At 40.3% G+C, this 27,414-nt stretch overlaps 1 protein-coding gene across 7 annotated transcripts in view; it reads right to left on the reverse strand.

The window, feature by feature from the left end:
- The window catches only part of LOC139749847 (tudor domain-containing protein 7-like), a 406,719-nt gene that overhangs the window by 101,731 nt on the left and 277,574 nt on the right, over positions 1-27,414 (reverse strand). For 5 of the 7 annotated variants that reach the window (XM_071664170.1, XM_071664167.1, XM_071664165.1 and 2 more), the window contains one exon: positions 5,118-5,266. In XM_071664170.1, coding sequence (XP_071520271.1) covers positions 5,118-5,266 — 149 coding nt within the window. Of the gene's footprint in view, positions 1-1,908; positions 2,016-2,720; positions 2,954-5,117; positions 5,267-27,414 lie in introns of those variants that run through there. The other 2 variants (XM_071664171.1, XM_071664169.1) reach the window with 2 other exon arrangements.

Here is a 27,414-nt window from a genome sequence, read left to right on the forward strand (position 1 = left end):
AAGGCATGTGTACGTGTAGGAAGAGAGGAAAGTGATTGGTTCTCAGTGAATGTAGGTTTGCGGCAGGGTGTGTGATGTCTCCATGGTTGTTTAATTTGTTTATGGATGGGGTTGTTAGGGAGGTGAATGCAAGAGTTTTGGAAAGAGGGGCAAGTATGAAGTCTGTTGTGGATGAGAGAGCTTGGGAAGTGAGTCAGTTGTTGTTCGCTGATGATACAGCGCTGGTGGCTGATTCATGTGAGAAACTGCAGAAGCTGGTGACTGAGTTTGGTAAAGAGTGTGAAAGAAGAAAGTTAAGAGTAAATGTGAATAAGAGCAAGGTTATTAGGTACAGTAGGGTTGAGGGTCAAGTCAATTGGGAGGTAAGTTTGAATGGAGAAAAACTGGAGGAAGTAAAGTGTTTTAGATATCTGGGAGTGGATCTGGCAGCGGATGGAACCATGGAAGCGGAAGTGGATCATAGGGTGGGGGAGGGGGCGAAAATTCTGGGAGCCTTGAAGAATGTGTGGAAGTCGAGAACATTATCTCGGAAAGCAAAAATGGGTATGTTTGAAGGAATAGTGGTTCCAACAATGTTGTATGGTTGCGAGGCGTGGGCTATGGATAGAGTTGTGCGCAGGAGGATGGATGTGCTGGAAATGAGATGTTTGAGGACAATGTGTGGTGTGAGGTGGTTTGATCGAGTAAGTAATAATAGGGTAAGAGAGATGTGTGGTAATAAAAAGAGTGTGATTGGGAGAGCAGAAGAGGGTGTTTTAAAATGGTTTGGTCACATGGAGAGAATGAGTGAGGAAAGATTGACAATGAGGATATGTGTCAGAGGTGGAGGGAAAGAGAAGTGGGAGACCAAATTGGAGGTGGAAGGATGGAGTGAAAAAGATTTTGAGTGATTGGGAACTAAACATGCAGGGGGGTGAAAGGTGTGCAAGGAATAGAGTGAATTGGAATGATGTGGTATACCGGGGTCGATGTGCTGTCAATGGATTGAACCAGGGCATGTGAAGTGTCTGGGGTAAAACATGCAAAGTTCTGTGGGGCCTGGATGTGGAAAGGGAGCTGTGGTTTCAGTCCATTATACATGACAGCTAGAGACTGAGTGTGAATGAATGTGGCCTTTGTTGTCTCTTCCTAGAGCTACTTCGCACACATGCGGGGGGAGGGGGTTGTTATTTCATGTGTGGCAGGGTGGTGATGGGAATGAATAAAGGCAGACAGTATGAATTGTGTACATGTGTATATATGTATATGTCTGTGTGTGTATACATATGTATACATTGAGATGTGTGGAAGTGTATGTATATACATGTATATGCGGGTGGGTTGGGCCATTCTTTCGTCTGTTTCCTTGCGCTACCTCGCTAACGTGGGAGACAACGACAAAGTATAATAAAAGAAATAAATATAATCATGAATAACATTTCATCTAAAAGTTTTGAAGTACTAATGATGCCTGACCTAGCACCAGTCATGGGTCAAGCATTGGTGACAGAAATGCTTGGTAAAGACTGCAGCAGTGATGGCCAATCATAGCTTGGGAATTCAGAATGTTCGGATCTTTCATAAGTTACACTATTTCATAAAGAAGATTTTCTGATGACAGATACTTTACATGTAATAACTTTACAAGTTTTTTCCAACACGCAAAAAAAGATGGTTCATGTAGAACCTTTTCCAAAACACTTCATTTTCTTACCTTCCAGTTTTGAAAACTGACAAGCCAAATATATGCTGAAGACATCTATATATAACTTAAACAGTAACATATTTTAATGAAATGACAAACCTTTGAGACAAACATCTTGGTTGAAATGCATGGCCAGTACGAAGAGTTCACAAAAATCAGTGAGATCTCAATTGCTATAACATAATATAAAACAAGAACAAACAATTCTAATCACTATCAAACTTTTATTGCAAAATGATTATGCTTATTAGCAGTCCATTAATTACATTAGCCAAGGCCTATGCAAACCAACACAGACTTCACAACCAGTCCTCCACAAAATGAGATGAAACTGCAACAGATATCAAATACAATGAGAAAGATATTTGGTAATCTTCTGTTTACTGCTATAAAACAGTAAACAAAGAAACATATTCAATATCAAAATACTGCAGTTTTCTCATGTTTCAAGGATGACTAGTACTGAGCTGTTCAGCTAACAGGTGATGTTGGTGCTAGCATGGAGGTACTATTGATGAGGATTTGGTTATAGAATGGCTTTTGAAACAAGGACAATGCCTCATTGATAATCCATATGAACAGTATTAGGAAACACACTAAAATTCTAAATTCCTGTAATTCACTGACTTATTCAAGTGTATGAGATGACTGATGTGTGAGTTAACATGTACTGTATGTGCAAATGTACTAGTAATGAGGTGTGAGGTGGTTATAGTAGTGCTGACAAAATATAGCCAATATTTATCTTCAAAATCTTGCCAATAATTTCAACACATTGTTATTGAAACACTGTGTATCTGAAATATTAAGAGAGAATTTAACTTTACGAAAACAAGAGGCATGTGGATGAGTCTTTCTTTAGGGAAAGTAGTGTGCCTCTGGTAAGCAGTGTTCCTTCTGGGGAAATATGTTCCTTGAGGAAGCAGTGTTCCTTGGTGGGTAGAGAAGATAACATACACTATTCCACAGACAACAAATGTATGAGATGACTGATGCTTGAGTGAATATGTACCGTAATCTATCAGTAACATGGTGTGAGATGTGATTAAAGTTCTGCTGACAAAAAATAGCTTTTGTTTATCTTTTAAAGCTTACTGACAATTTTACCATAATGTTTTTGAAACATTGCTAATTTGAGTTATTAACTGAGACCTCTACTTCAAGAAAACAACATAATCATAGCCATGAGGAGAGAGTGCTCCACTAAGGGTAAGCAATGTTCCTTTGGGTAGGCAGTGTTCCTTGGCAACGCTCCAAAGACAGCAAGTTCTGCCAAAGTAAAAGTGTAATTCATCTTTGGTACAATGCCTGTGTTATCATTCCGGTTTAGGACACGTAACACCGTGATAATATTGGCAACCCAAAATAGTTTATAACGAAAATTTTGAGGTTTTGGTTGATGACCTGGCACCAGTGGGATCACCAGCAGACAATTGTAACATTTTGTTTACTAACCATTCTTATCCATATGGTTGAGGGCATTACATTTTCACTAAAATACAGGTAAGATTTGGTTACAGACCTGTGTTTCATCTATTACTATATCAGGCATTTGTTTATGGATGAGGTTGTTAGGGAGGTGAATGCAAGAGTTTTGGAAAGAGGGGCAAGTATGCAGTCTGTTTTGGATGAAAGAGCTTGGGAAGTGAGTCAGTTGTTGTTCGCTGATGATACAGCACTGGTGGCTGAATCATGTGAGAAACTGCAGAAGCTGGTGACTGAGTTTGGTAAAGTGTGTGTGAAAGAAGAAAGTTGAGAGTAAATGTGAATAAGGGCAAGGTTATTAGGTACAGTAGGGTTGAGGGTCAAGTCAATTGGGAGGTAAGTTTGAATGGAGAAAAACTAGAGGAAGTGACGTGTTTAGATATCTGGGAGTGGATCTGGCAGCGGATGGAACTATGGAAGCGGAAGTGAATCATAGGGTGGGGGAGGGGGCAAAAATTCTGGGAGCCTTGAAGAATGTGTGGAAGTCGAGAACATTATCTCCGAAAGCAAAAATGGGTATGTTTGAAGGAATAGTGGTTCCAACAATGTCGTATGGTTGTGAGGCGTGGGCTATGGATAGAGTTGTGTGCAGGAGGGTGGATGTGCTGGAAATGAGATGTTTGAGGACAATATGTGGTGTGAGGTGGTTTGATCGAGTAAGTAATAATAAGGTATGAGAGATGTGTGGTAATAAAAAGAGTGTGGTTGAGAGAGCAGAAGAGTGTGTTTTGAAATGGTTTGGTCACATGGAGAGAATGGGTGAGGAAAGATTGACAAAGAGGATATATATGTCAGAGGTGGGGGGGAACGAGGAGAAGTGGGAGACCAAATTAGAGGTGGAAAGATGGAGTGAAAAAGATTTTGAGTGATCGGGGCCTGAACATACAGGAGGGTGAAAGGCATGCAAGGAATAGAGTGACTTGGAATGATGTGGTACACCGGGGTCGACGTGCTGTCAATGGATTGAACCAGGGCATGTGAAGCGTCTGGGGTAAACCATGGAAAGTTCTGTGGGGCCTGGATGTGTGAGAGGGAGCTGTGGTTTCAATGCATTATTACATGACAGCTAGAGACTGAGTGTGAACGAATGTGGCCTTTGTTGTCTTTTCCTAGCACTACCTCGCACACATGAGGGGGGAGGGGGATGTTATTTCATGTGTGGCGAGGTGGCAATGGGAATGAATAAAGACAGACAGTATAAATTATGTACATGTGTATATATGTATATGTCTGTGTGTGTATATATATGTATACGATGAGATGTATAGGTATGTATATTTGCGTGTGTGGACGTGTATGTATATACATGTGTATGTGGGTGGGTTGGGCCATTCTTTCGTCTGTTTCCTTGCGCTACCTCGCTAACACGGGAGACAGCGAAAAAGCAAGAAAAAAAAAAGTTTTGCTGAATGACAAATCACCTCCCATGAAAAATCCTGGATATAACCCATAAAATATTGTATATAAATGTTTCAAATGATATAATTAATTTGTTGTGTCTATGTTTTATTGTTTGATTAGTAAGAATCTCTCTGTCACTCACTCAAGTGTTCTTGGGCCTCTGAAAAACTGAGGGTGACTGTTATACAAGATATATGATAAAGGAAGGGTACGTGGCCAAAAATATTGGATGGATGGTTACTCACGTATCTACGATAAATGAATCGGTAATCACTTCCCTGAATCAGAATATTATGAGATACCTTGGGAGGTATACAAGAGGACAGAACATTAAAATGGAGGAAAGGAATGACAGAAAAGGTATATGAAGTCTATAAAGGTGTGGCACAATACCAGATTGTACTATGGTGTGAATATAGACTATGAAAAGAATTACAAGTGAATTAATGACACCTTTAATTCCTCTGCCTGCAGAAAGGTTTTCATGGGTAAGTGCAGTTATAGTCCATTACAATATAAACTATGTAACATTATTCAATTTGCTTACCATATAATTTGGCTTTAATTGCTTGATATGGAAAATGACGGAAAGATGAAGGTAGAGGTTGCACTCTGTCCCGTGACAAGACAAAACAGTCTCCATAATCAACAAAAAGGCCAGTAACTATGTCCTGGTGAACCATGGTCATGTGTGCTCTGTAGGGAAAGGATTTCAATTAATTAAAGGTATCAATTTTTGGTACATGCACATGTTGTGTCACCTGGAATCATGATATTATAAAATTTTCAAGTGGTCAATCAACTTTGACAAAATACAATGGTTTTCTGAATGGCATAATATGTTGGTATATCACAAACTAAAGCATTATGATAGAACATAATATGTAACAAAGTACTAAACTTGAATAAAATCTAATGGAAATGAAGATATGCAAAAAAGGGAAAGATGTGAGAAACTTATCCCAAGTGCTGTGTAGTAAGAGATGAGTTATGTAAAGACAAAGACAAACAGCAGACAGATGGACAAACAAACAGATGTATGAATGTAAAAGTAGCATACAGGCAGACAGACAAAGACTGACATCAAGAGAAATATGCATGATTTGGAGAAGTCACTGCATGGATATCAACACTATATGTGCATAATTGGGGAATAGATTTGAATACTATGTTATAAGAGATTGAGATACAGTTGAAAAATGATAAACTAATTATGAGAGAAATTGGTGAGGAATAACACAAGCAGCTTTTATGGAAATGAGTATGGAATGGCTAAGTGCATTATTTTTTTCTCAAGTCTTAATCATTGTGTCAGGAAAAGATGACCGAGTATCAGAGGAAAAATCCCCACAAACTCTTCCTCTATTCCTTTTGGAAAGTAATAATAAAGAATGGAGGATTTCCAGTCCCCTACTCCCACCCCTCATAGTCATCTTCTATGACATGCAGGAGATATTTGGGTAGTATTCTTTCTCCCCTATTCCAAGGGATAAAAGATAAAAATGGGTTATTTGGTAGCAACAAACACTGAGAGAATTAAAAAATATGAGAAATGAGTTGTAGCAGAAGCATAGTGAAACCAATATTCAAAGCAGCAACACAAGATGAAGCAAAAGTTAGTTGAAGACACAGAAAAAGGAAAACACTGACCAAAGAATTTCAACAATTATGTCCACAGATTGGGTTAAAGATGAAAGTAGAAATAAGTCCAAAAACATGACTCATTCTACAGTCATAAAACAGCATACTGGCTATAACTACATTTGCATAATACCAGATTCTAGCCAGCATGAGAGTACACAGACAGTGAAAAGTCACCTTTGGCAAAGCTGTATCATGAAAAAATTCTCACTCCAAAGGAGTCCATCATTTCCCTGCTACTGGAAGTAGTGCAGCACTGTCAAAAGCTCTGGGTGTATCAAGGGCAACTAAATAGGATTCTCTAAAATCTTTCAGGGATGAGGAACACATATCAGTAAGACAGGAGAGAATATCACCAGTGGATCTCATTTCATAGAAGCCACAATTGTGATGAGAGGATTACAATATTCAAGATGTCTGGGGATATGGGAGTTCAGGGGACATTCCACGACTTTGGAAATGGCAGACGTCAAAGCAACATGAAATGATCACTGTAATATTGGAAATGGTAGATGTCAATGCAACAAGACATGATCACAGTAAAATTTTCAGAATTGTACTGGACTGAAGTATGAAAATAGTGCAGTGCTGGAGAGAAGAAAATCTTGTTACAGTTTTACTTATATACTAGTAACAATATAATTATCATTATTCCCATATACATACTAAAATGTAAGTCACCATTCATTCTTAGCCACAAGTTGAATAATGGACATATATAATGCAGGAAAGTATGGATCTCTAAGCTGCACCCTAAAGCTGAGCCACCATTTTGAAACTGCACCTCAAAATTATCTTCCCCCTATTTTCCCCCATCATCCTTTAGCATCTCAACATTTTCCTCTCTAAAAAAAAATGTATTTTTCAAGTTGTTTAAAACTTCATATAACTTTACAATTTCATATATATCCATATAAAATGAAAAAATAACCACTTGAGAAGTATATGTTACCCAATAATGTTACCAGTCACTCTATATAATTTGTATAAGTTTTGCAAATGTTTCAGCACACTGCACTTAAAAGTACAGGAATGAAGTCTAAGTGTGCCATTGTGTGATTTTATCATTAATTTAACTACAATGAAAAGCTGAAAATTATTATTTTCATGTTTTATCCTGTACAGGTACACCACTGAATTTCCGGCAACTGATGGTTTGGCACCTCCTTTAGTCCGGACAAAATTACCAAAGCCACCAGACTAGTTTACTGGGTGATCACAGATAGCACTTATTCACATTCTTTACACTGCACTTGTTGGTGGTGATACTGCAATTCTGGGAGATTCTTAGCTTATTTTGCTTCAATTTAACCCTAGCTATGGCTTCTAAGACATATGAGAGTGTCAGTTGTGCTGTCAAATGTAAACACCAGTCCATATCAATCCAAGATAAAGTAGCACTGTTGAAAAAAATGGACTGTGGTGTTTCAGTGCGTAAGCTGTGTGACATCTACAGTATTGGTTCATGAACTGTTTATGATATAAAGGAGCAAAGGGAGAAAATACTGAAATTCTATGCAGACAGCAATTCCAAGAAGCAAATGAAGGTTAGAAAAACTATGAAAGATGGTAAGAGTACTGAGCACAATCATGTGATGATGGAAAGGTTTCGAAAGCGTTGCAGTGATGGAGTGGACTTGTCAGGTATCATGATAATGGACCAGGCTAAGTTGTTCCATAAAGAACTTACATTACAACATTTAATATTTGTTTAATTTATATTTCTAGCAGTCCATGGTATACTTTAGACACATGGGAGATGTATAATTAGTGGGTTAGAGGTGTGTTGATGAATTATTATTACGTGATCACGGTTGGTCCGGTAAAATGGTTAATCCGGCAAGGCTTTGGAACCAAGAGCGCCGGAAAATCGGTGGTATACCTGTATACACAAAAACTCAACAGAAATAAAGGAACATGACATTTCCACTTTTTTTACACTGGAGACCTGTCAAACATGATTTTCATTCCTCTCCTTATCAGTAGACATGTCAATTGTATCAACACCATCCTAAGCCCACAGTTAATATCATTTCATTACTTCTGAATGCTAATGGTGGTTGGTGATTGTTGCCAGTTGATGTGAGGGTGGGTGGAGGTGGCTGTTGGTAGTTTGTGTTGATACAGGTGGTTAGTGTTGCTGGTGTTTGGTGATAGTGCTGGTGGTTGGTATTAATGATGGTGATGGTAAATGTGGTGGTCAAATAGGATCAGTTTAGAGTAAAAATAAAGTCACTAGGAAAAATATATCATCTCCCTGGTCTAGCAAGCTTTGTTCCTTGCTCCTCTTTCATCACTACACCTATCAAACACATTAACTTGCTCCCTCATGCAACCACAATTAACTTTAAAGAGTATTTTCTAATACTTTTGAATGTAGGTGATCATTGTTGTGGTGTTGGTGCTAGTGGTGCTAACCAGTAGTGACAGTGGTGGTGCTCATGGGCAGTGATGGTGTTGGTATTTGGTAAAGATGGCAGGGTTGGTTGTTGGTAATGACTGGTGGTGGTAAACTTTAAGTACCTATTTGCACTGTATAGAAAGGGAATTCTACAATCATGGAGCCCCAATCTCTTGGAAGCATTACCTGGACCCTCATAGAAATCATAACTTTCTGTGTGTAATTTCTGTTACTTTTGAATGCTGATGGTGGTTGCTGTTTCGATAGTTTTGTTCGTGCTAGTGATTCGTAATAATAGGAATGCTGATGGTTAGCAATAATAGTGGTTGTGAAGGTGATGGTTGGTATAAAGTCGGTGATGGTAATGGTTGTGGTGGTGGTAGTGGTGGTGAGCTTGTGTAACTTTAATCATCCATTTGTACTATATCTGAAGGAAGTTTTAAGCTTATGGAGCCCCATCTCTTGAACGTTTTTCTTTTTTAGCCGAGATGACATGGGCAGCTTGAGGCCCTAATCAAGGCCATTTCATTAACACTGTATATATACAGAGAAAAACTGGAGGAAATGAAGTGTTTTAGATACCTGAAAGTGGATTTGGCAGCGAATGGAACTATGGAAGTGAGTCACACGGTGTGGGAGAGGGCAAAGTTTCTGGGAGCAATGAAGAATGTGTAGAAAGAGAGAACATTATCTCAGAGAGCAAAAATGGGCACGTTTGAAGGAATTGTAGTTCCAACAATATCATATAGCTGTGAGGCGTGATCTATGATTATACAGGGGAGGGTGGATGTCTTTGATATGAAATGTTTGAGGACAGTATGTGGTGTCAGGTGGTTTGATCAAATAAGTACTGTAAGGGTAAGAGAGATGTGTGGTAATAAAAAGTGTGTGTTCGAGAGAGCAGAAGGCGTATTGAAATGGTTTGGACATAGGGAACGAATGAAGGAGGAAAGGGTGACAAAGAGGATACATGTGTCAGAGGTGGAGGAACAAGGAGAAGCAGGGGACCAAATTGGAGGTGAAGGGATGAAGTAAAAAAGATTTTTTTGAGTGATTGGGGCCTGAACATTCAGGAGGGTGAAAGGCGTCCACGGAATGGTGAATTGGAACGATGTGGTATACTGGGGTCAACATGCTGTCAATGGGGGGATGCTATTTCGTGTGTGGCAGGGAAATGGATGAAGGCAGCAAGTATGGATATGTACATGTTTTTCTTAACAAGTTTCTTGTTTAATTTCAAAACAATTAAGTTGGTAACTAATTTTGGAATGAGCTAAAATGAGAGAATATGGGCTATAAAGCAGTCCAACATGGACAAGAGAGACAGAGGGAACCTGATAACATTCTTCAAGTTTCTCAGTCAACTGGATGATCCAAACTGAGAACAATTCTTCAAGAGAAGCAGCACCTGAGTAACCAGAAGACATAAAATAAGTTGAGTAAATAGCCTGTCAGAGAGAATTTAATAAGTACTGGTTTAGTGCTAGGGTAGTGAATGGTTGGCTAGTTTAGCATTAGGGTGGAGGAAGGGTGATTCTGAGAACCCTGGCAGGTACAAGGTTTAAAGGCTGCTTGATGGCATAGAAAGTTCAGGAGACAGGATCCCACCTGTGCAGAACTCTCACCCTATACTGTACAAATAGATCATCAAATACAGGTAACATTACTATAAGTATGAAAATTACACCAGTAGAGGTCTCTGGAAGACCTTTAAGAGACATAATCTTTGACCTCAGGAGACAGGATCCCACCTGTGCAGAACTCTCACCCTATACTGTACAAATAGATCATCAAATACAGGTAACACTAATATAAGTATGAAAATTACACCAGTAGAGGTCTCTGGAAGACCTTTAAGAGACATAATCTTTGACCAAGAACAATATGTTTTCAATGGAAATAAATCACAACTCGTCTGGCAGGGGGAAATGAATAAACAAAAAATACAGAACGTCAAATGGACAACAATATTACCATAAACCAAATGAGTACCATGAAAGACCTCAGAGTAATAATGTCTAATAACCTAATCTTCTGTGAATACATTAAAGCAAGAGTGTTGTTGAGAAATCAGAGATTGCAAAAAAAGTATCTGAATGGCACAAGAAGTTATTCTAAGGCACACTCCAAGACTTCCATCGAGCTCTGCTTTGATTGAGCGCTCTATTTTGGATGAAAAGGACTCAAAAAGGGAGGAGATAGCTGCAGAGAGTTTGAGAACTTCCTGAATGATACAACAGAGGAATAATGACCTAAACAACAGCTTGACTGAACATCAAAATTTTTTTGACATGGCAATGCCTGGAAAAAAAAAAAAAATCCATCCTTCTTCCACGTATGGATCCTTTCAAAAAGAAGTCTAAGAGAGATTGAGCATTCTCATTCACAAACACAGCTTTTACCATCAAAAATGTTATGGTAAGATTTTCTTTTGTTTTACTGTATGTACAGGAGAAGGCGAAAGGAAGATGGAAAGAGTATTTTGAAGAATTGATGAATGTGGGAGGAGAGGAGGCAGCAAATGTTACATGTATGGGTATGGAGGATGGAAGGAAAAGGATATAAGTGCAAAGGCCTATAACAATAAGAGAGGTAAGATGGGCAATAATGAAACTCAAGGTACGAAAGGCACCTGGAATGGATGGGATTACAGCTGAAATGCTGAAGAATGGAGGAAAAAGTATGATACAATGGATGCATCTGATATGTAACTTAGCATGGAAACAGAGGGCTGTATCTGAGGATTAAGTAAAAGCTATTATTGTTTCTCTATTCAAAGGAAAAGGTGCTAAGGATGTATATAGCAATTATAGAAGAATAAGTCTGTTAAGTATACGAGGAACAGTGTATGCAAGAATGCTGATTGAGTGATGAAAGTGACTGAATGCAGAATAAGTGAGGAGCAAGGGGGTTTTATGAAAGGTAGGGGATATGGAGATCAGAATTTTGTGGTAAAGATGACCGAGGAAAATTATTTAGCAAAAGCTAAGTTGTATGCAGCTATTATGGATTTGGAGGAGGCATATAACAGAGTAGAGTGGAATGCTTTTTGGGATGCATTGAGGATATATGGGGTAGGGGAACAACTGCTAGATGGTGTGAAAGTCTTCTATAGAGAAGCAAATGCATGTGCAAGAGTGGATGATGAGAGTTGAGTAAAAGTTTTGGTATACATGTGGGTGTGAGGCAGAGCAGTGTGATATCATCATGGCTTTTTAATATAAATATGGATGGAGTGATAAGAGAGATGAAAGTAAAACGGTGCAGAAATGGAGAATGGCAATGAGGTATGGTGGATAGTGGCAAGCCTTTTTGCTAATGATACTGTGTTGTTTCTTGAGGGTAAAAAGAAGTTTTAGAAGGTTGTAGGTGTATTTTATGATGTGCATAACCATAGGTTATTGAAGGTAAATGCAAGAAAAAATAAAGTAACGATATCTGAAGGGAACCAGAGTGAAAGTATAGATTTTGTAAGACCATATAGTGAAAGAAGAAAGTGTACTAAACTGTGCTTTGGATAGGGGGGTAGAAAGACTGGAAGAGGTGAGAGAATATGAGTATTTAGGAGCTGTCTTGGGTAAGTTTGGTGAAATGGAAGGAGAGATAAAGGAGAAAGCAGTACAGGGTAGGAAGTCACTGGGTCCCTTAACAGAATAATGAAGAACAGAGGTGTAAGTAAGGAAGTCAGGATAGCAAAGTCACTGGGTCCCTTTCCAAAATATTGAAGAGTTGAAGTGTAAGTATGGAAGTGAAGAGAAGATTATGCAGTTGAAACATGGACATGGAATGAGTCACACGGGTCAAGAATCAAAACTGTGGAAAGAAGCGTGTGTTATGACTAGTTGGCAAGAAGAAAGATGTGGTATGGCAGGGAATGCAAAGGGAATGAATTGTAGAGTGGTAGAGTAGGTGAAACGTAATAATTTGAGGTGGTTTTAGCATGTGGAAAGAATGTAAGCCCGGAAGTTTACAAGGAGACTGTATGACAGTACAATTAAAGGGGTTGGTGTGAGAGGCAGACCACCTGTGACATGGGCAAACCAAGTGGAAGGATACTGGAGGGAGAGAAATGGTGGAAGAATATGTGGAACTGAGTATGTGAAGTAGGCATGCAAGGACAGGGATAAGGGGAGACACTTATGGTGCAGCCATTCCCTTGATGGGAGTTCCCAGAGGAAATAGGCATCAGAGATATAGACAGATAGGCTGAGGAGATTGTATGTCCTCAGGCTATAGAACAAATCAGCAAACCAGAAAATCCTCCAAAGTAAAAAAGCAATTTGGAAGGTGGTACTAACAACATCAGGACCTTTGAAGTATTATTAAGGAACACTAAGACTACCTGTTTGAGCTCTATGAGGTCTTACAATCTGAGAAAGTATACAAAGGAATTCATACAGCAACAGACCACTTGATCCCTTTAAAGTGTTTGTTATAGAGGAAGACATGAACATCATAGATCAATGTAATAAGAGTAGAAATATGTACATATTAAAGATAAAAAGAAAATTCTATATTTTTCAAGTAGCTAAGGTGAAAATGATATCGTTATGGATTTGAAGAAAAATAAACATATCTATGGTGCCACTTTCAATCACCCTAATTGGTAAAACATCCCATACATTAAAAATATTGTTGAAGAAAAAGTAGTTTGCATTATTTGAGGTAAAACATTTGCCCATGAGTTTGTAACCATTACTACAAGTGAAATCAAGAGAATCTATCCTTATGTAATACATCATATCGAGATTATCAAGGCATTTGATAATTCTTAATGCCTATATCGGATCACCCTTTTACCTCCTCTTTTCTAAACTACCTAGGTTTAAGTCATTTAATTGGCTCTCATAGGATTTGTTTCTCAGTCCAGGAATCATCTTGCTAGCTCATCTCTGTACTCTCAATTCTGTGTATGTCTTTCATCAGGTAGGGTGACCAAAGCTGAACACGGTATTTGAGAAGAGGGTGCACAAGTGGCTTGCAAAGAGTAAGAATAATTTCCCTGTACTTAAATTTGACTGCTCTACCTATAAATCTAAGAATTCTATTCACCTTTTTATCTGTCTCTGTGCACTGTCTACTTAGCTTCAGATCACCAGAGATTACTGCACTGAAGTTTTTGCTTCATTCACCTTCTGCAATTCAACAGAATTTACACTACAGCTTGCCTTTTCATTTTTCCTACCAGCATGTAAAACTTTCCACTCATCAATACTAAAGTTTATTTGCCACTTATGAGCCCGGTCCATCAGTTTGTCTATGTCAATATGATGCAGAAATTCAATTTCTGTTGCAGATTTGTTTCCCATTTGATGAGAAATTCAATTTCTGTTGCAGATCTGTTTCCCAACTAAGTCTCATCAGCAAATTTTGATTTTTTACAATGCAGTCCATAATCAATACATATATGAGAAAGAGAACTGGTCTCAAGACTGAGCCTTGTGGTACACTACTTATTAAATTGAACCATTCTGAGGCTTGACCATTAATCAAAACTCTTTGTTTATGGCCAATTAACCAATTTCCTAACTACCAAAGTAAAACCCCAACCAAACCATGTGACTTTAGTTAATAACCTTTGATGTGGAACTTTACCGAATGCTTTTTGAAAATCTAAATACATAACATCCACTGCTTTACTTTCATTATACATATAGATTATTCATTAAAAAATCAAGCAGATTTGTCAGACATGAATGATTTTATTGAAAATTAAGTTGCAAGTCATTTATGAATTAGGGGTCCTCTTAATGGTCAACAAACTTATCTCAATTGATGGTTTCCATAAGTTTACCAACTACAGATGTTAAGATGACTGGATGATAATTTCTGGACAGTGATTTATTACATTTTTTCAAATGGGTGTTATATTAGAAAACTTCCATTCCTCTGGTGTTCTCCCCACAGCAAGTGAATAGTCAAGGGTTTAACTATCTCATCATTAGCCTCTTTCACTGTTCTCAGATAAATCTTATCTGGGCCTACAGTTTAACTTATCATTATTGAATCTAATGCTGATACTTTGTATATACATGTGTATATGAGTAGACGGGCTGTTCTTCGTCTGTTTGCTAGCACTTCCTCACTGATGCAGGAACCGCCAATCACGTGTAATAAATAAAATACTATATTTTCAATATTCATATCCACGTTGCAAAATTTATTCCTCTCCTAGCATTGAAGCTGGATTCAGGATATGAGCAGTATCTTCAATTTTAAATACAAATGAAAAAATAAAAGTCAAAACATTTGCTTTGTTGTCATTGTTGTCAACTAAATCACTATTTTTCAGTTATTATTTAGCCAAGTGATACAGTGATGACTCTCTTGCTTCTAACATACTCATAAAACTCCCTTGTTTTTTCCCATTTTCCACAATATATATCTCATATCAACTTTTATGTTTGTCTATTTGTTTCTCTGCGTAGACTCGCACAATTTGCATTATTGAGCCGGTCATAGTCATTAGGAAAGACATGAGAAGGTAAATAATTCCAAAGCTTTGACATGTAGGGTAAGAAGCAATTATCCAATGGCTGCACAATAATTATGTGACACAGCAGCTTGCCGAGTATTGCATGGGCAATGACAGAAGGCAAGTCTTGCACAATACTTGCAAAGGCTTCTTATCACTCCAAACATTATTATTTTTTTTTTATTATACTTTGTCGCTGTCTCCCGCGTTTGCGAGGTAGCGCAAGGAAACAGACGAAAGAAATGGCCCAACCCCCCCCCATACACATGTATATACATACGTCCACACACGCAAATATACATACCTACACAGCTTTCCATGGTTTACCCCAGACGCTTCACATGCCTTGATTCAATCCACTGACAGCACATCAACCCCGGTATACCACATCGCTCCAATTCACTCTATTCCTTGCCCTCCTTTCACCCTCCTGCATGTTCAGGCCCCGATCGTACAAAATCTTTTTCACTCCATTTTTCCACCTCCAATTTGGTCTCCCTCTTCTCCTCGTTCCCTCCACCTCCGACAGATATATCCTCTTGGTCAATCTTCCCTCACTCATTCTCTCCATGTGCCCAAACCACTTCAAAACACCCTCTTCTGCTCTCTCAACCACGCTCTTTTTATTTCCACACATCTCTCTTACCCTTACGTTACTCACTCGATCAAACCACCTCACACCACACATTGTCCTCAAACATCTCATTTCCAGCACATCCATCCTCCTGCGCACAACTCTATCCATAGCCCACGCCTCGCAACCATACAACATTGTTGGAACCACTATTCCTTCAAACATACCCATTTTTGCTTTCCGAGATAATGTTCTCGACTTCCACACATTCTTCAAGGCCCCCAGAATTTTCACCCCCTCCCCCACCCTATGATCCACTTCCACTTCCATGGTTCCATCCGCTGCCATGGAGTGGATCTGGCAGCGGATGGAACCACTCCAAACATATATATGTTAAAAAGCCACAGTGACATCACAAAGCCCTGCCTCACACCCACAAGTATTCCAAAACTTTCTTTCACCTCTCCATCCACTCCTTTTGTTTCTTTTTTTTTTTAAAGCCTCCAGTCACAGACAACAGTCCACATCAAAGATAGACCTCAATTGAAATATGAAGAGAATAATGAAAGGGAAAAAACAGTAGACAAGGGAATATATCTACAAATCTTAGAGGAAGTGAAAAACCTGTCTTTTAAAATGTGCCAAGTCAGGTTTATTGGATAAGACATGAGAAGGTAGAGAGTTCTAAAGCTTCAATGTGTAGGATAGGAAGCAGTTATAAAGACAGCCCAACCATGGTTGCCGATGGCCACACAATAATCATATGACATCAACTTGCCAAGTATTGCATGGTCTACCTAGTGGTTGGGGTACACAAGCAGCTAGCTCTTGGAAGCAAAAAACGAGGTACAGTAAACCCTCAATTTAACAGACTAATTAGGGGTAAAGGGTGTCCATAAATACTGAAAAAGTTAAATCGAATGAAAACCAAAGTACAGTAAACCCTAAATTTAACAGACTAACTAGGGGCAAAGGGCATCCATAAATGCTGAAAAAGTTCAAACGAATGTAACCTATTTCTGTGTCATATCTAAGTTCACACGCTTTTTTCAACTCTATCATTGTATAGTTTAGTATGTGGTATGAAAAATGGATGGTGGGCACCTGGCACCCAGGTAATGCTCGCTGGGCAGTAAGAGGCAAGAGTCAGACAGAGATAGAGGTGATGCCACCCCCCTCCAGTGAAAGGACACTTCCTTATAATACAGTGAGGATGGACTACCTACTTTCATTGCACCTCTTACATGGTACAATGAATAGGATTTGAACCTACATGGGAAAATCCCAAGTTATCACAAGTCTGCTCACCTTCTTCTGGAGATGGGGAGCACCCAAGGAAATTGCCTCGGACGGGGAAGCCAATCTACGCAGCGAGATAAAAGCTTTCTACAAAAAGTGGAGAATCATGGCCCGCATCTCCTCAGCCCACTTCCCCCAGTCCAATGGTCATGCCAAAGCAGTGGTAAACGCAACAAAATGGGTGTCGAGGAAAAAAAGGAGGAAAAGTGAAAGGGACAGGACAGAAACTTGAAGGGCACCACTGCTCATAGAAAAATGGGGGGAGGCTGATCCATCAATAACCACAGATATAGATCGGCCACAGAGGAAGCCAGATATCAAGGAGCAAAGTAAGGGAGGGAAGCCAACAGAGGGGAGCTTAGAGATGAGACCACGATGCCACACTTTGTCAACAGCTTTGGATAAGTCATGGGCAACAACACATGACTCCCAAAATCTTTTTGGGACGATGATCAGACATATGTAAAATAGGAAAGAATATTACCAGTGGATCTCGCCTTATGAAATCCATACTGATGATCTAAGAAAAGTCTGATTTTCAAGGTGTCTAAGGATATGGGAGTTGAAAAGACATTCAAAGACTTTAGAAATGGTAGATGTAAGGAGGGATTCAGACTTTAGAAATGGTAGATCTCAAAGCAGTACGACGATAGTCAGAGGGGTCAAAACAGTCACCCTTCTTGGGGATGGAATGTATCAACGCACGCAAGTTCAGAGGCACACTCAATCAGTTCACAGGAATGGATGCCATCGGGACCATGCTTTTCAGACAGTCCGAAATGGATTAGGAGAAGGGCATAGGATTAGTAAGGAGAGCATCAGAGGGTGAAGGAATCCAGGGTGGAATTAGAGGAGAAATGGGTGCTTTTGCTACTCTACAGAAGGTTTTTACACCATGTAACGATTTTCACTTAACTCTGTCATATGCTTTCTCCAGATCCATAAATGTTGCATACAGCTTCTTACCATTTGTTAGACACTTTTTCAGTCATTTTCACTACACAATCTGATTCACACATCCCCAACCTTTCCTAAAAACCCCTTGCTCCCCACTCATTCTGTACTGAGTTACTTCCATCACTCTATCAATCAAGACTTGCATAAACTTTTCCAGATATACTAACAAAATTATTCCCAATTGCTTCATACATCCTTGGCACCTTTTCCTTTGAAAAAGGGAACAATATTATCTTTTGCCCAATCCTCAGGCACAACCCTCTGTTTCCATGCCAAATTACATATCAAACCATCCACTCTATCACACTCTCTCATCCATACTTCAGCATTTCAGCCATACTCCCATCCACGTCAGGAGCATTTCCAACTTTCAGCCTCATTATCACCCTTTTCCCTCCCTGCTACAGGGCCTTGCACTTGTATCTTTTTCCTTCCATCTTCCATACCTATTCATTTAATACTGCTCCCTCATCTTCTCCCACATTCATCAGTTCTTCAAAACACTCTTCCTTTTGACTGCCTCCTCCTGATTTTCATTCAACTTTCTTCCAAAATCTCATCTACTCTTTCTTTGCTTTCCTTTATCAGCTTCTTAAGATTCAGCTTGCACATCTTAAATACTTCCCTTCTCCTTAGCTGAACTTACACTGGTACATTCCTCACAGACAGTCCACACATACCTTTTTCTTTTCTGCCACAGCATTTCTAATTTCATCCATCCACTACGTTCATCCCTTTTTGTTAATTCATCTCATGACTTTGCATCCAACTACTTATTCTACAACCTTTAACAGTCTTTCTCTAAAAATTTCAAACACCTTGTTCACAAATGACTGCATCCCTCCATTCAACTGCCCTTCCATCTAACCTTTTAGTCACCCTCCTTTCACATTTCTTGCCTTCTTTCTAATTCACCTTCTCACCCCCACAAGAACTGAGAAGCGGCACTGAGAAATTGCAGTCTCCAAAAAATCCTCTCATAACTCTAGTATCTAGCACAGCCATTCTCAACCATTCATCAACTGCCACACAATCAATCAAACCCTTGTGTTGTTCTCCTCCATCATTTCTCATCCATGTGTACTTGGGATCCTCTTGTGCTGAAAAAATGTTTGCAAGTAATAAACCCCTCTCAGCAAAGACACTCACAAGATAATACCATTCTCATTTACTTGAGGCAGTCCCCATTTACTATCTAGCCAATTTCATCACATGCCACCTTCACAATCATACCACCCATAACAACCACATTTCTCTCCTTCTCAAATCCATATAAACACTTACACATACTTCTCCACAGAATCACTTGTAGAACTCTATGAGGTTTGTTACACATGACCTTTCCCTAAGACCACGCTGTCTCTTACTCGGGTAATTTTTCTACTGTACAGAGCCATCCATTTGGTCACTTTTAAGCGATTCACAAAGAATGAATAAATGTGGGCATCTCCTCCTTGGATATCATGCGTGCTGGAGAGTTTTGACCCATATACCCCCTGGGAATATATCTCATGCTTGCATGACAGATTGTAGGGGAGAAAATTGTTTATTTGTGGAAATATTACTCTATCTGAAGGCATATGATAGAGTTGATAGAGATGCTCTGTGGAAGGTATTAAGAATATATGGTGTGGGAGGAAAGTTGTTAGAAGCAGTGAAAAATTTTTATCGAGGATGTAAGGCATGTGTACGTGTAGGAAGAGAGGAAAGTGATTGGTTCTCAGTGAATGTAGGTTTGCGGCAGGGGTGTGTGATGTCTCCACGGTTGTTTAATTTGTTTATGGATGGGGTTGTTAGGGAGGTGAATGCAAGAGTTTTGGAAAGAGGGGCAAGTATGAAGTCTGTTGTGGATGAGAGAGCTTGGGAAGTGAGTCAGTTGTTGTTCGCTGATGATACAGCGCTGGTGGCTGATTCATGTGAGAAACTGCAGAAGCTGGTGACTGAGTTTGGTAAAGTGTGTGAAAGAAGAAAGTTAAGAGTAAATGTGAATAAGAGCAAGGTTATTAGGTACAGTAGGGTTGAGGGTCAAGTCAATTGGGAGGTAAGTTTGAATGGAGAGAAACTGGAGGAAGTAAAGTGTTTTGGATATCTGGGAGTGGATCTGGCAGCGGATGGAACCATGGAAGCGGAAGTGAATCATAGGGTGGGGGAGGGGGCAAATATTCTGGGAGCATTGAAGAATGTGTGGAAGTCGAGACCATTATCTCGGAAAGCAAAAATGGGTATGTTTGAAGGAATAGTGGTTCCAACAATGTTGTATGGTTGCGAGGTGTGGGCTATGGATAGAGTTGTGCGCAGGAGGGTGGATGTGCTGGAAATGAGATGTTTGAGGACAATGTGTGGTGTGAGGTGGTTTGATCGAGTAAGTAATGTAAGGGTAAGAGAGATGTGTGGAAATAAAAAGAGCGTGGTTGAGAGAGCAGAAGAGGGTGTTTTGAAATGGTTTGGGCACATGGAGAGAATGAGTGAGGAAAGATTGACCAAGAGGATATATGTGTCGGAGGTGGAGGGAACGAGGAGAAGTGGGAGACCAAATTGGAGGTGGAAAGATGGAGTGAAAAAGATTTTGAGTGATCCGGGCCTGAACATGCAGGAGGGTGAAAGGCGGGCAAGGAATAGAGTGAATTGGATCGATGTGGTATACCGGGGTTGATGTGCTGTCAGAGGATTGAATCAGGGCATGTGAAGCGTCTTGGGTAAACCATGGAAGGCTGTGTGGGGCCTGGATGTGGAAAGGGAGCTGTGGTTTCAGGTATTATTGCATGACAGCTGGAGACTGAGTGTAAACGAATGGGGCCTTTGTTGTCTTTTCCTAGCGCTACCTCGCACACATGAGGGGGGAGGGGGATGGTATTCCATGTGTGGCGAGGTGGCGATGGGAATGAATAAAGGCAGACAGTGTGAATTGTGTGCATGGGTATATATGTATGTGTCTGTGTGTGTATATATATGTGTACATTGAGATGTATAGGTATGTATATTTGCGTGTGTGGACGTGTGTGTATATACATGTGTATGGGGGCGGGTTGGGCCATTTCTTTCTTCTGTTTCCTTGCGCTACCTCGCAAATGCGAGAGACAGCGACAAAATAAAATAAAATATAAATAATTACTCTATCCACACTAACAACTGACAACAGCTGCCCATGGTGGTACTACTTGTCCTGTCTGAGAAACCATCTTATACCAACTATGTTAGGAATGCTGGTCTTACTTTCTGCCTCATCAAAACAGGATTACCAGGCTAGGCCTGCTGTCTTCTTACAAGCACCATACACCTAACTTACTTTCTTCACTTAAGTTCTCTTGCAACCTCCTGTTAGCACATTCATCATCTTTTAATTGAATCATGTTAAGAGTCCAACAAATCTATAGCCCCTAGTCCCCTGGCATACAGGGGTAGAGTCCAACAAATCTATGGCCAATAGTCACATGGCATCCAAGGGCAAGGGTGCTAAGAATCTCCGAGTTTATGCCTGACTTTGCTGCTAAAAAGAGAGGGCCCAGACAGTAACAGTAATGGCCCCTTCCACGACCTTTTCCTCTCTGACAGCCCTTCCTCTTTTCCCCTTCACAATTCCAACATTAGTGGTCTGTCTAGTAACCTCTCTCCTGTTGAACACCAACTGCCTCGTACCTCTCTCTGATGATGATCTCACTACCCCCTTTTTCATTTCCAACTAAAATCTTCACACACATTCCCAGATCAAAGGTGGTGTCTGTGCTCATTCCAATATCAACAAACCTGTTTCATGCCTTGAGGACCTTGAGTCCCCAAACTTTGATGTTATGTGGCTCAAGGTCTGTCTCCTAACTATCACACTTTTCCTCTGTTTTGCCTATAGCTCTCCTAATTCTACAATCTTATATCTTTCTTCGACCAACTTAACTCCTACCATGAGACTGTGGCATCCTCTCACCCGAAAGCCAAGATCCTCTACTTCTGGGATTTAAATGCATATGAAGAGAGTGGAATTGTAAAAAAAATTAAATACTTGAGGATGATATGCAGTATCAGGTGAAATGATCATGTATGAAATGAGTGTCAAAGAGAAGTCTATCAGGAGCTTTAGTGACATCTGCCTTGTGAGCCGGCACTTTAGTAGCTGTCAAGTTGTACTCCTCTGACCCAGGTAGCTGTCTTTTCTTTCTGCCTCACTAATATGTGGACTACTGGCATTCTGTCCAAAAAACATACAATCTCTCCTTGTCATATGTAAACTTGACAACACTTAACTTATGCAGCTCATTCTTCATAATTCTAGATTTTTCCTTCAGTGAACACTATGTGCTAGCCATGCCTTTTGGCAAAATAGTAGAAGCAGTAGACAGAAGGACTAGGCAGAACAGTAGGAGCATGAAATAGAAGTAGTAGGCAAAATAGTAGGAAGAGGAGATAGAAGTAGTAGGCAAGAACACTTAGGCAGGAGCATTAGGTAGTAGTAGTTGGTAAAAATATCAGATAGAAGTAGTCTTTAGGAACAATAGGTAGGAGCCTCTGCAAACACTGCACTAGACTTGCCGGCTGCCAGTTAAGGGTGAGGCAATAAAGGCTAAGAGGCAGACTCTGTTGCTGTGGCCACCCCTGTGAGGGAGTTTCAACTGGAACAGGCATCAGAGATATATATAGACAGATAAATAGATAAAGGTAAATAGCGTGGGAGGTGGGCAGATTAGAAAGGGTAGTGAGTGGTGGGATGAAGTAAGATTATTAGTGAAAGAGAAGAGAGAGGCATTTGGACGAATTTTGCAGGAAAATAATGCAAATGACTGGAGATGTATAAAAAAAAAAGGGGCAGGAGGTCAAGAGAAAGGTGCAAGAGGTGAAAAAGAGAGCAAATGAGAGTTGGGGTAAGAGAGCATCATTAAATTTTAAGGAGAATAAAAAGATGTTTTGGAAGGAGGTAAATAAAGTGCGTAAGACAAGGGAGCAAATGGGAACTTCAGTGAAGGGGCTAATGGGGAGGTGATAATAAGTAGTGGTGATGTGAGAAGGAGATGGAGTGAGTATTTTGAAGGTTTGTTGAATGTGTTTGATAAGAGTGGCAGATATAAGGTGTTTTGGTTGAGGTGGTGTGCAAAGTGAGAGGGTTAGGGAAAATGATTTGGTAAACAGAGAATAGGTAGTAAAAGCTTTGCCGAAGATGAAAGCCGGCAAGGCAGCAGGTTTGGATGGTATTGCAGGGGAATTCATTAAAAATGGGGACGACTGTATTGATGACTGGTTGGTAAGGTTATTCAATGTATGTATGACTCATGGTGAGGTGCCTGAGGATTGGCGGAATGCTTGCATAGTGCCATTGTACAAAGGCAAAGGGGATAAGAGTGAGTGCTCAAATTACAGAGGTATAAGTTTGTTGAGTATTCCTGGTAAATTATATGGGAGGGTATTGATTGAGAGGGTGAAGGCATGTACAGAGCATCAGATTGGGGAAGAGCAGTGTGGTTTCAGAAGTGGTAGAGGATGTGTGGATCAGGTGTTTGCTTTGAAGAATGTATGTGAGAAATACTTAGAAAAGCAAATGGATTTGTATGCAGCATTTATGGATCTGGAGAAGGCATATGATAGAGTTGATAGAGATGCTCTGTGGAAGGTATTGAGAATAAATGGTGTGGGAGGCAAGTTGTTAGAAGCAGTGAAAAGTTTTTATCGAGAATGTAAGGCATGTGTACGTGTAGGAAGAGAGGAAAGTGATTGGTTCTCAATGAATGTAGGTTTGCGGCAGGGGTGTGTGATGTCTCCATGGTTGTTTAATTTGTTTATGGATGGGGTTGCTAGGGAGGTGAATGCAAGAGTTTTGGAAAGAGGGGAGAGTATGCAGTCTGTTGTGGATGAGAGCTTGGGAAGTGAGTCAGTTGTTGTTCGCTGATTATACAGCACTGGTGGCTGATTCATGTGAGAAACTGCAGAAGCTGCTGACTGAGTTTGGTAAAGTGTGTGAAAGAAGAAAGCTGAGAGTAAATGTGAATAAGAACAAGGTTACTAGGTACAGTAGGGCTGAGGGACAAGTCAACTGGGAGGTAAGTTTGAATGGAGAAAAACTGAAGTGAAGTGTTTTAGATATCTGGGAGTAGATTTAGCAGCAGATGGAGCCATGGAAGCGGAAGTGAATCATAGGGTGCGGGAGGGGGCAAAAGTTGTGGGAGCGTTGAAGAATGTGTGGAAGTCGAGGACATTATCTTGGAAAGCGAAAATGGGTATGTTTGAAGGAATAGTGGTTCCAACAATGTTATATGGTTGCGAGGCGTGGGCTATGGATAGAGTTGTGCAGAGACAGCGACAAAGCAAAAAAATAAATAAATAAATAAATAGATAGCAGAGAGGTCTAATACCAAGTGTAATCTGACTCAGAGAGTCAACAAAAGCGTGATGAAATAGTCTAAGAGGAGGATATGCCGAGACAGTGACAAAGGAATTAAGTGTCAAAAGGCAGAGAGACAATGAGGAGTGAGAGAAATGTGCCATCAATGAGCTAAACTAAGGCATATGAATGGGTAAACCTGGGACAGGTACACTGAGAGGGGTAAGATACTTGGGCAAAATCCTCTCAGGGATTAGAAAAAGGAGAGATGAAAATGAAGGCTATATTAAAGTAACTGATCAATAAACAGAAAAACAAATAATAGACTATGCACGCATTCCGCCAATCCTCAGGCACCTCACCATGAGTCATACATACATTAAATAACCTTACCAACCAGTCAACAATACAGTCACCCCCTTTTTTAATAAATTCCACTGCAATACCATCCAAACCTGCTGCCTTGCCGGCTTTCATCTTCCGCAAAGCTTTCACTACCTCTTCTCTGTTTACCAAATCATTTTCCCTAACCCTCTCACTTTGCACACCACCTCGACCAAAACACCCTATATCTGCCACTCTATCATCAAACACATTCAACAAACCTTCAAAATACTCACTCCATCTCCTTCTCACATCACCACTACTTGTTTTCACCTCCCCATTTGCGCCCTTCACTGAAGTTCCCATTTGCTCCCTTGTCTTACGCACTTTATTTACCTCCTTCCAGAACATCTTTTTATTCTCCCTAAAATCTAATGATACTCTCTCGCCCCAACTCTCATTTGCCCTTTTTTTCACCTCTTGCACCTTTCTCTTGACCTCCTGTCTCTTTCTTTTATACATCTCCCACTCAATTGCATTTTTCCCTGCAAAAATCGTCCAAATGCCTCTCTCTTCTCTTTCACTAATACTCCCACTCCCCCATCCCACCACTCACTACCCTTTCTAATCAACCCACCTCCCACTCTTCTCATGCCACAAGCATCTTTTGCGCAATCCATCACTGATTCCCCTAAATACATCCCATTCCTCCCCCACTCCCCTTACTTCCATTGTTCTCACCTTTTTCCATTTTGTACTCAGTCTCTCCTGGTACTTCCTCACACAGGTCTCTTTCTCAAGCTCACTTACTCTCACCACCCTCTTCACCCCAACATTCACTCTTCTTTTCTGAAAACCCATACAAATCTTCACCCCAGCCTCCACAAGATAATGATCAGACATCCCTCCAGTTGCACCTCTCAGCACATTAACATCCAAAAGTCTCTCTTTCGCACGCCTGTCAATTAACACGTAATCCAATAACGCTCTCTGGCCATCTCTCCTACTTACATAAGTATACTTATGTATATCTCGCTTTTTAAACCAGGTATTCCCAATCATCAGTCCTTTTTCAGCACATAAATCTACAAGCTCTTCACCATTTCCATTTACAACACTGAACACCCCATGTATACCAATTATTCCCTCAACTGCCACATTACACATTGTACAAAGGCAAAGGGGATAAGAGTGAGTGCTCAAATTACAGAGGTATAAGTTTGTTGAGTATTCCTGGTAAATTATATGGGAGGGTATTGATTGAGAGGGTGAAGGCATGTACAGAGCATCAGATTGGGGAAGAGCAGTGTAGTTTCAGAAGTGGTAGAGGATGTGTGGATCAGGTGTTTGCTTTGAAGAATGTATGTGAGAAATACTTAGAAAAGCAAATGGATTTGTATGTAGCATTTATGGATCTGGAGAAGGCATATGATAGAGTTGATAGAGATGCTCTGTGGAAGGTATTAAGAATATATGGTGTGGGAGGAAAGTTGTTAGAAGCAGTGAAAAGTTTTTATCGAGGATGTAAGGCATGTGTACGTGTAGGAAGAGAGGAAAGTGATTGGTTCTCAGTGAATGTAGGTTTGCGGCAGGGGTGTGTGATGTCTCCATGGTTGTTTAATTTGTTTATGGATGGGGTTGTTAGGGAGGTAAATGCAAGAGTTTTGGAAAGAGGGGCAAGTATGAAGTCTGTTGGGGATGAGAGAGCTGGGAAGTGAGTCAGTTGTTGTTCGCTGATGATACAGCGCTGGTGGCTGATTCATGTGAGAAACTGCAGAAGCTGGTGACTGAGTTTGGAAAAGTGTGTGGAAGAAGAAAGTTAAGAGTAAATGTGAATAAGAGCAAGGTTATTAGGTACAGTAGGGTTGAGGGTCAAGTCAATTGGGAGGTGAGTTTGAATGGAGAAAAACTGGAGGAAGTGAAGTGTTTTAGATATCTGGGAGTGGATCTGGCAGCGGATGGAACCATGGAAGCGGAAGTGGATCATAGGGTGGGGGAGGGGGCGAAAATCCTGGGGGCCTTGAAGAATGTGTGGAAGTCGAGAACATTATCTCGGAAAGCAAAAATGGGTATGTTTGAAGGAATAGTGGTTCCAACAATGTTGTATGGTTGCGAGGCGTGGGCTATGGATAGAGTTGTGCGCAGGAGGATGGATGTGCTGGAAATGAGATGTTTGAGGACAATGTGTGGTGTGAGGTGGTTTGATCGAGTGAGTAACGTAAGGGTAAGAGAGATGTGTGGTAATAAAAAGAGCGTGGTTGAGAGAGCAGAAGAGGGTGTTTTGAAGTGGTTTGGGCACATGGAGAGGATGAGTGAGGAGAGATTGACCAAGAAGATATATGTGTCGGAGGTGGAGGGAACAAGGAGAAGAGGGAGACCAAATTGGAGGTGGAAGGATGGAGTGAAAAGGATTTTGTGTGATCGGGGCCTGAACATGCAGGAGGGTGAAAGGAGGGCAAGGAATAGAGTGAATTGGAGCGATGTGGTATACCGGGGTTGACGTGCTGTCAGTGGATTGAATCGGGGCATGTGAAGTGTCTGGGGTAAACCATGGAAAGCTGTGTAGGTATGTATATTTGCGTGTGTGGACGTATGTATATACATGTGTATGGGGGGGGGGGTTGGGCCATTTCTTTCGTCTGTTTCCTTGCGCTACCTCGCAAACGCGGGAGACAGCGACAAAGTATAATAAAAAAATAATATAAAAAAAAATAATAGACATTATTCATCTATCTTATCTATTTTGCTTTGTCGCTGTTTCCCACATTAGCGAGGTAGCACAAGGAAACAGACAAAAGAATGGCCCAACCCACCCACATACACGTGTATACATACACGTCCACACACGCAAATATACATACCTATACATCCC

Source organism: Panulirus ornatus, chromosome 8 (assembly GCF_036320965.1).
Source record: "Panulirus ornatus isolate Po-2019 chromosome 8, ASM3632096v1, whole genome shotgun sequence".
Lineage (NCBI taxonomy): Eukaryota > Metazoa > Arthropoda > Malacostraca > Decapoda > Palinuridae > Panulirus > Panulirus ornatus.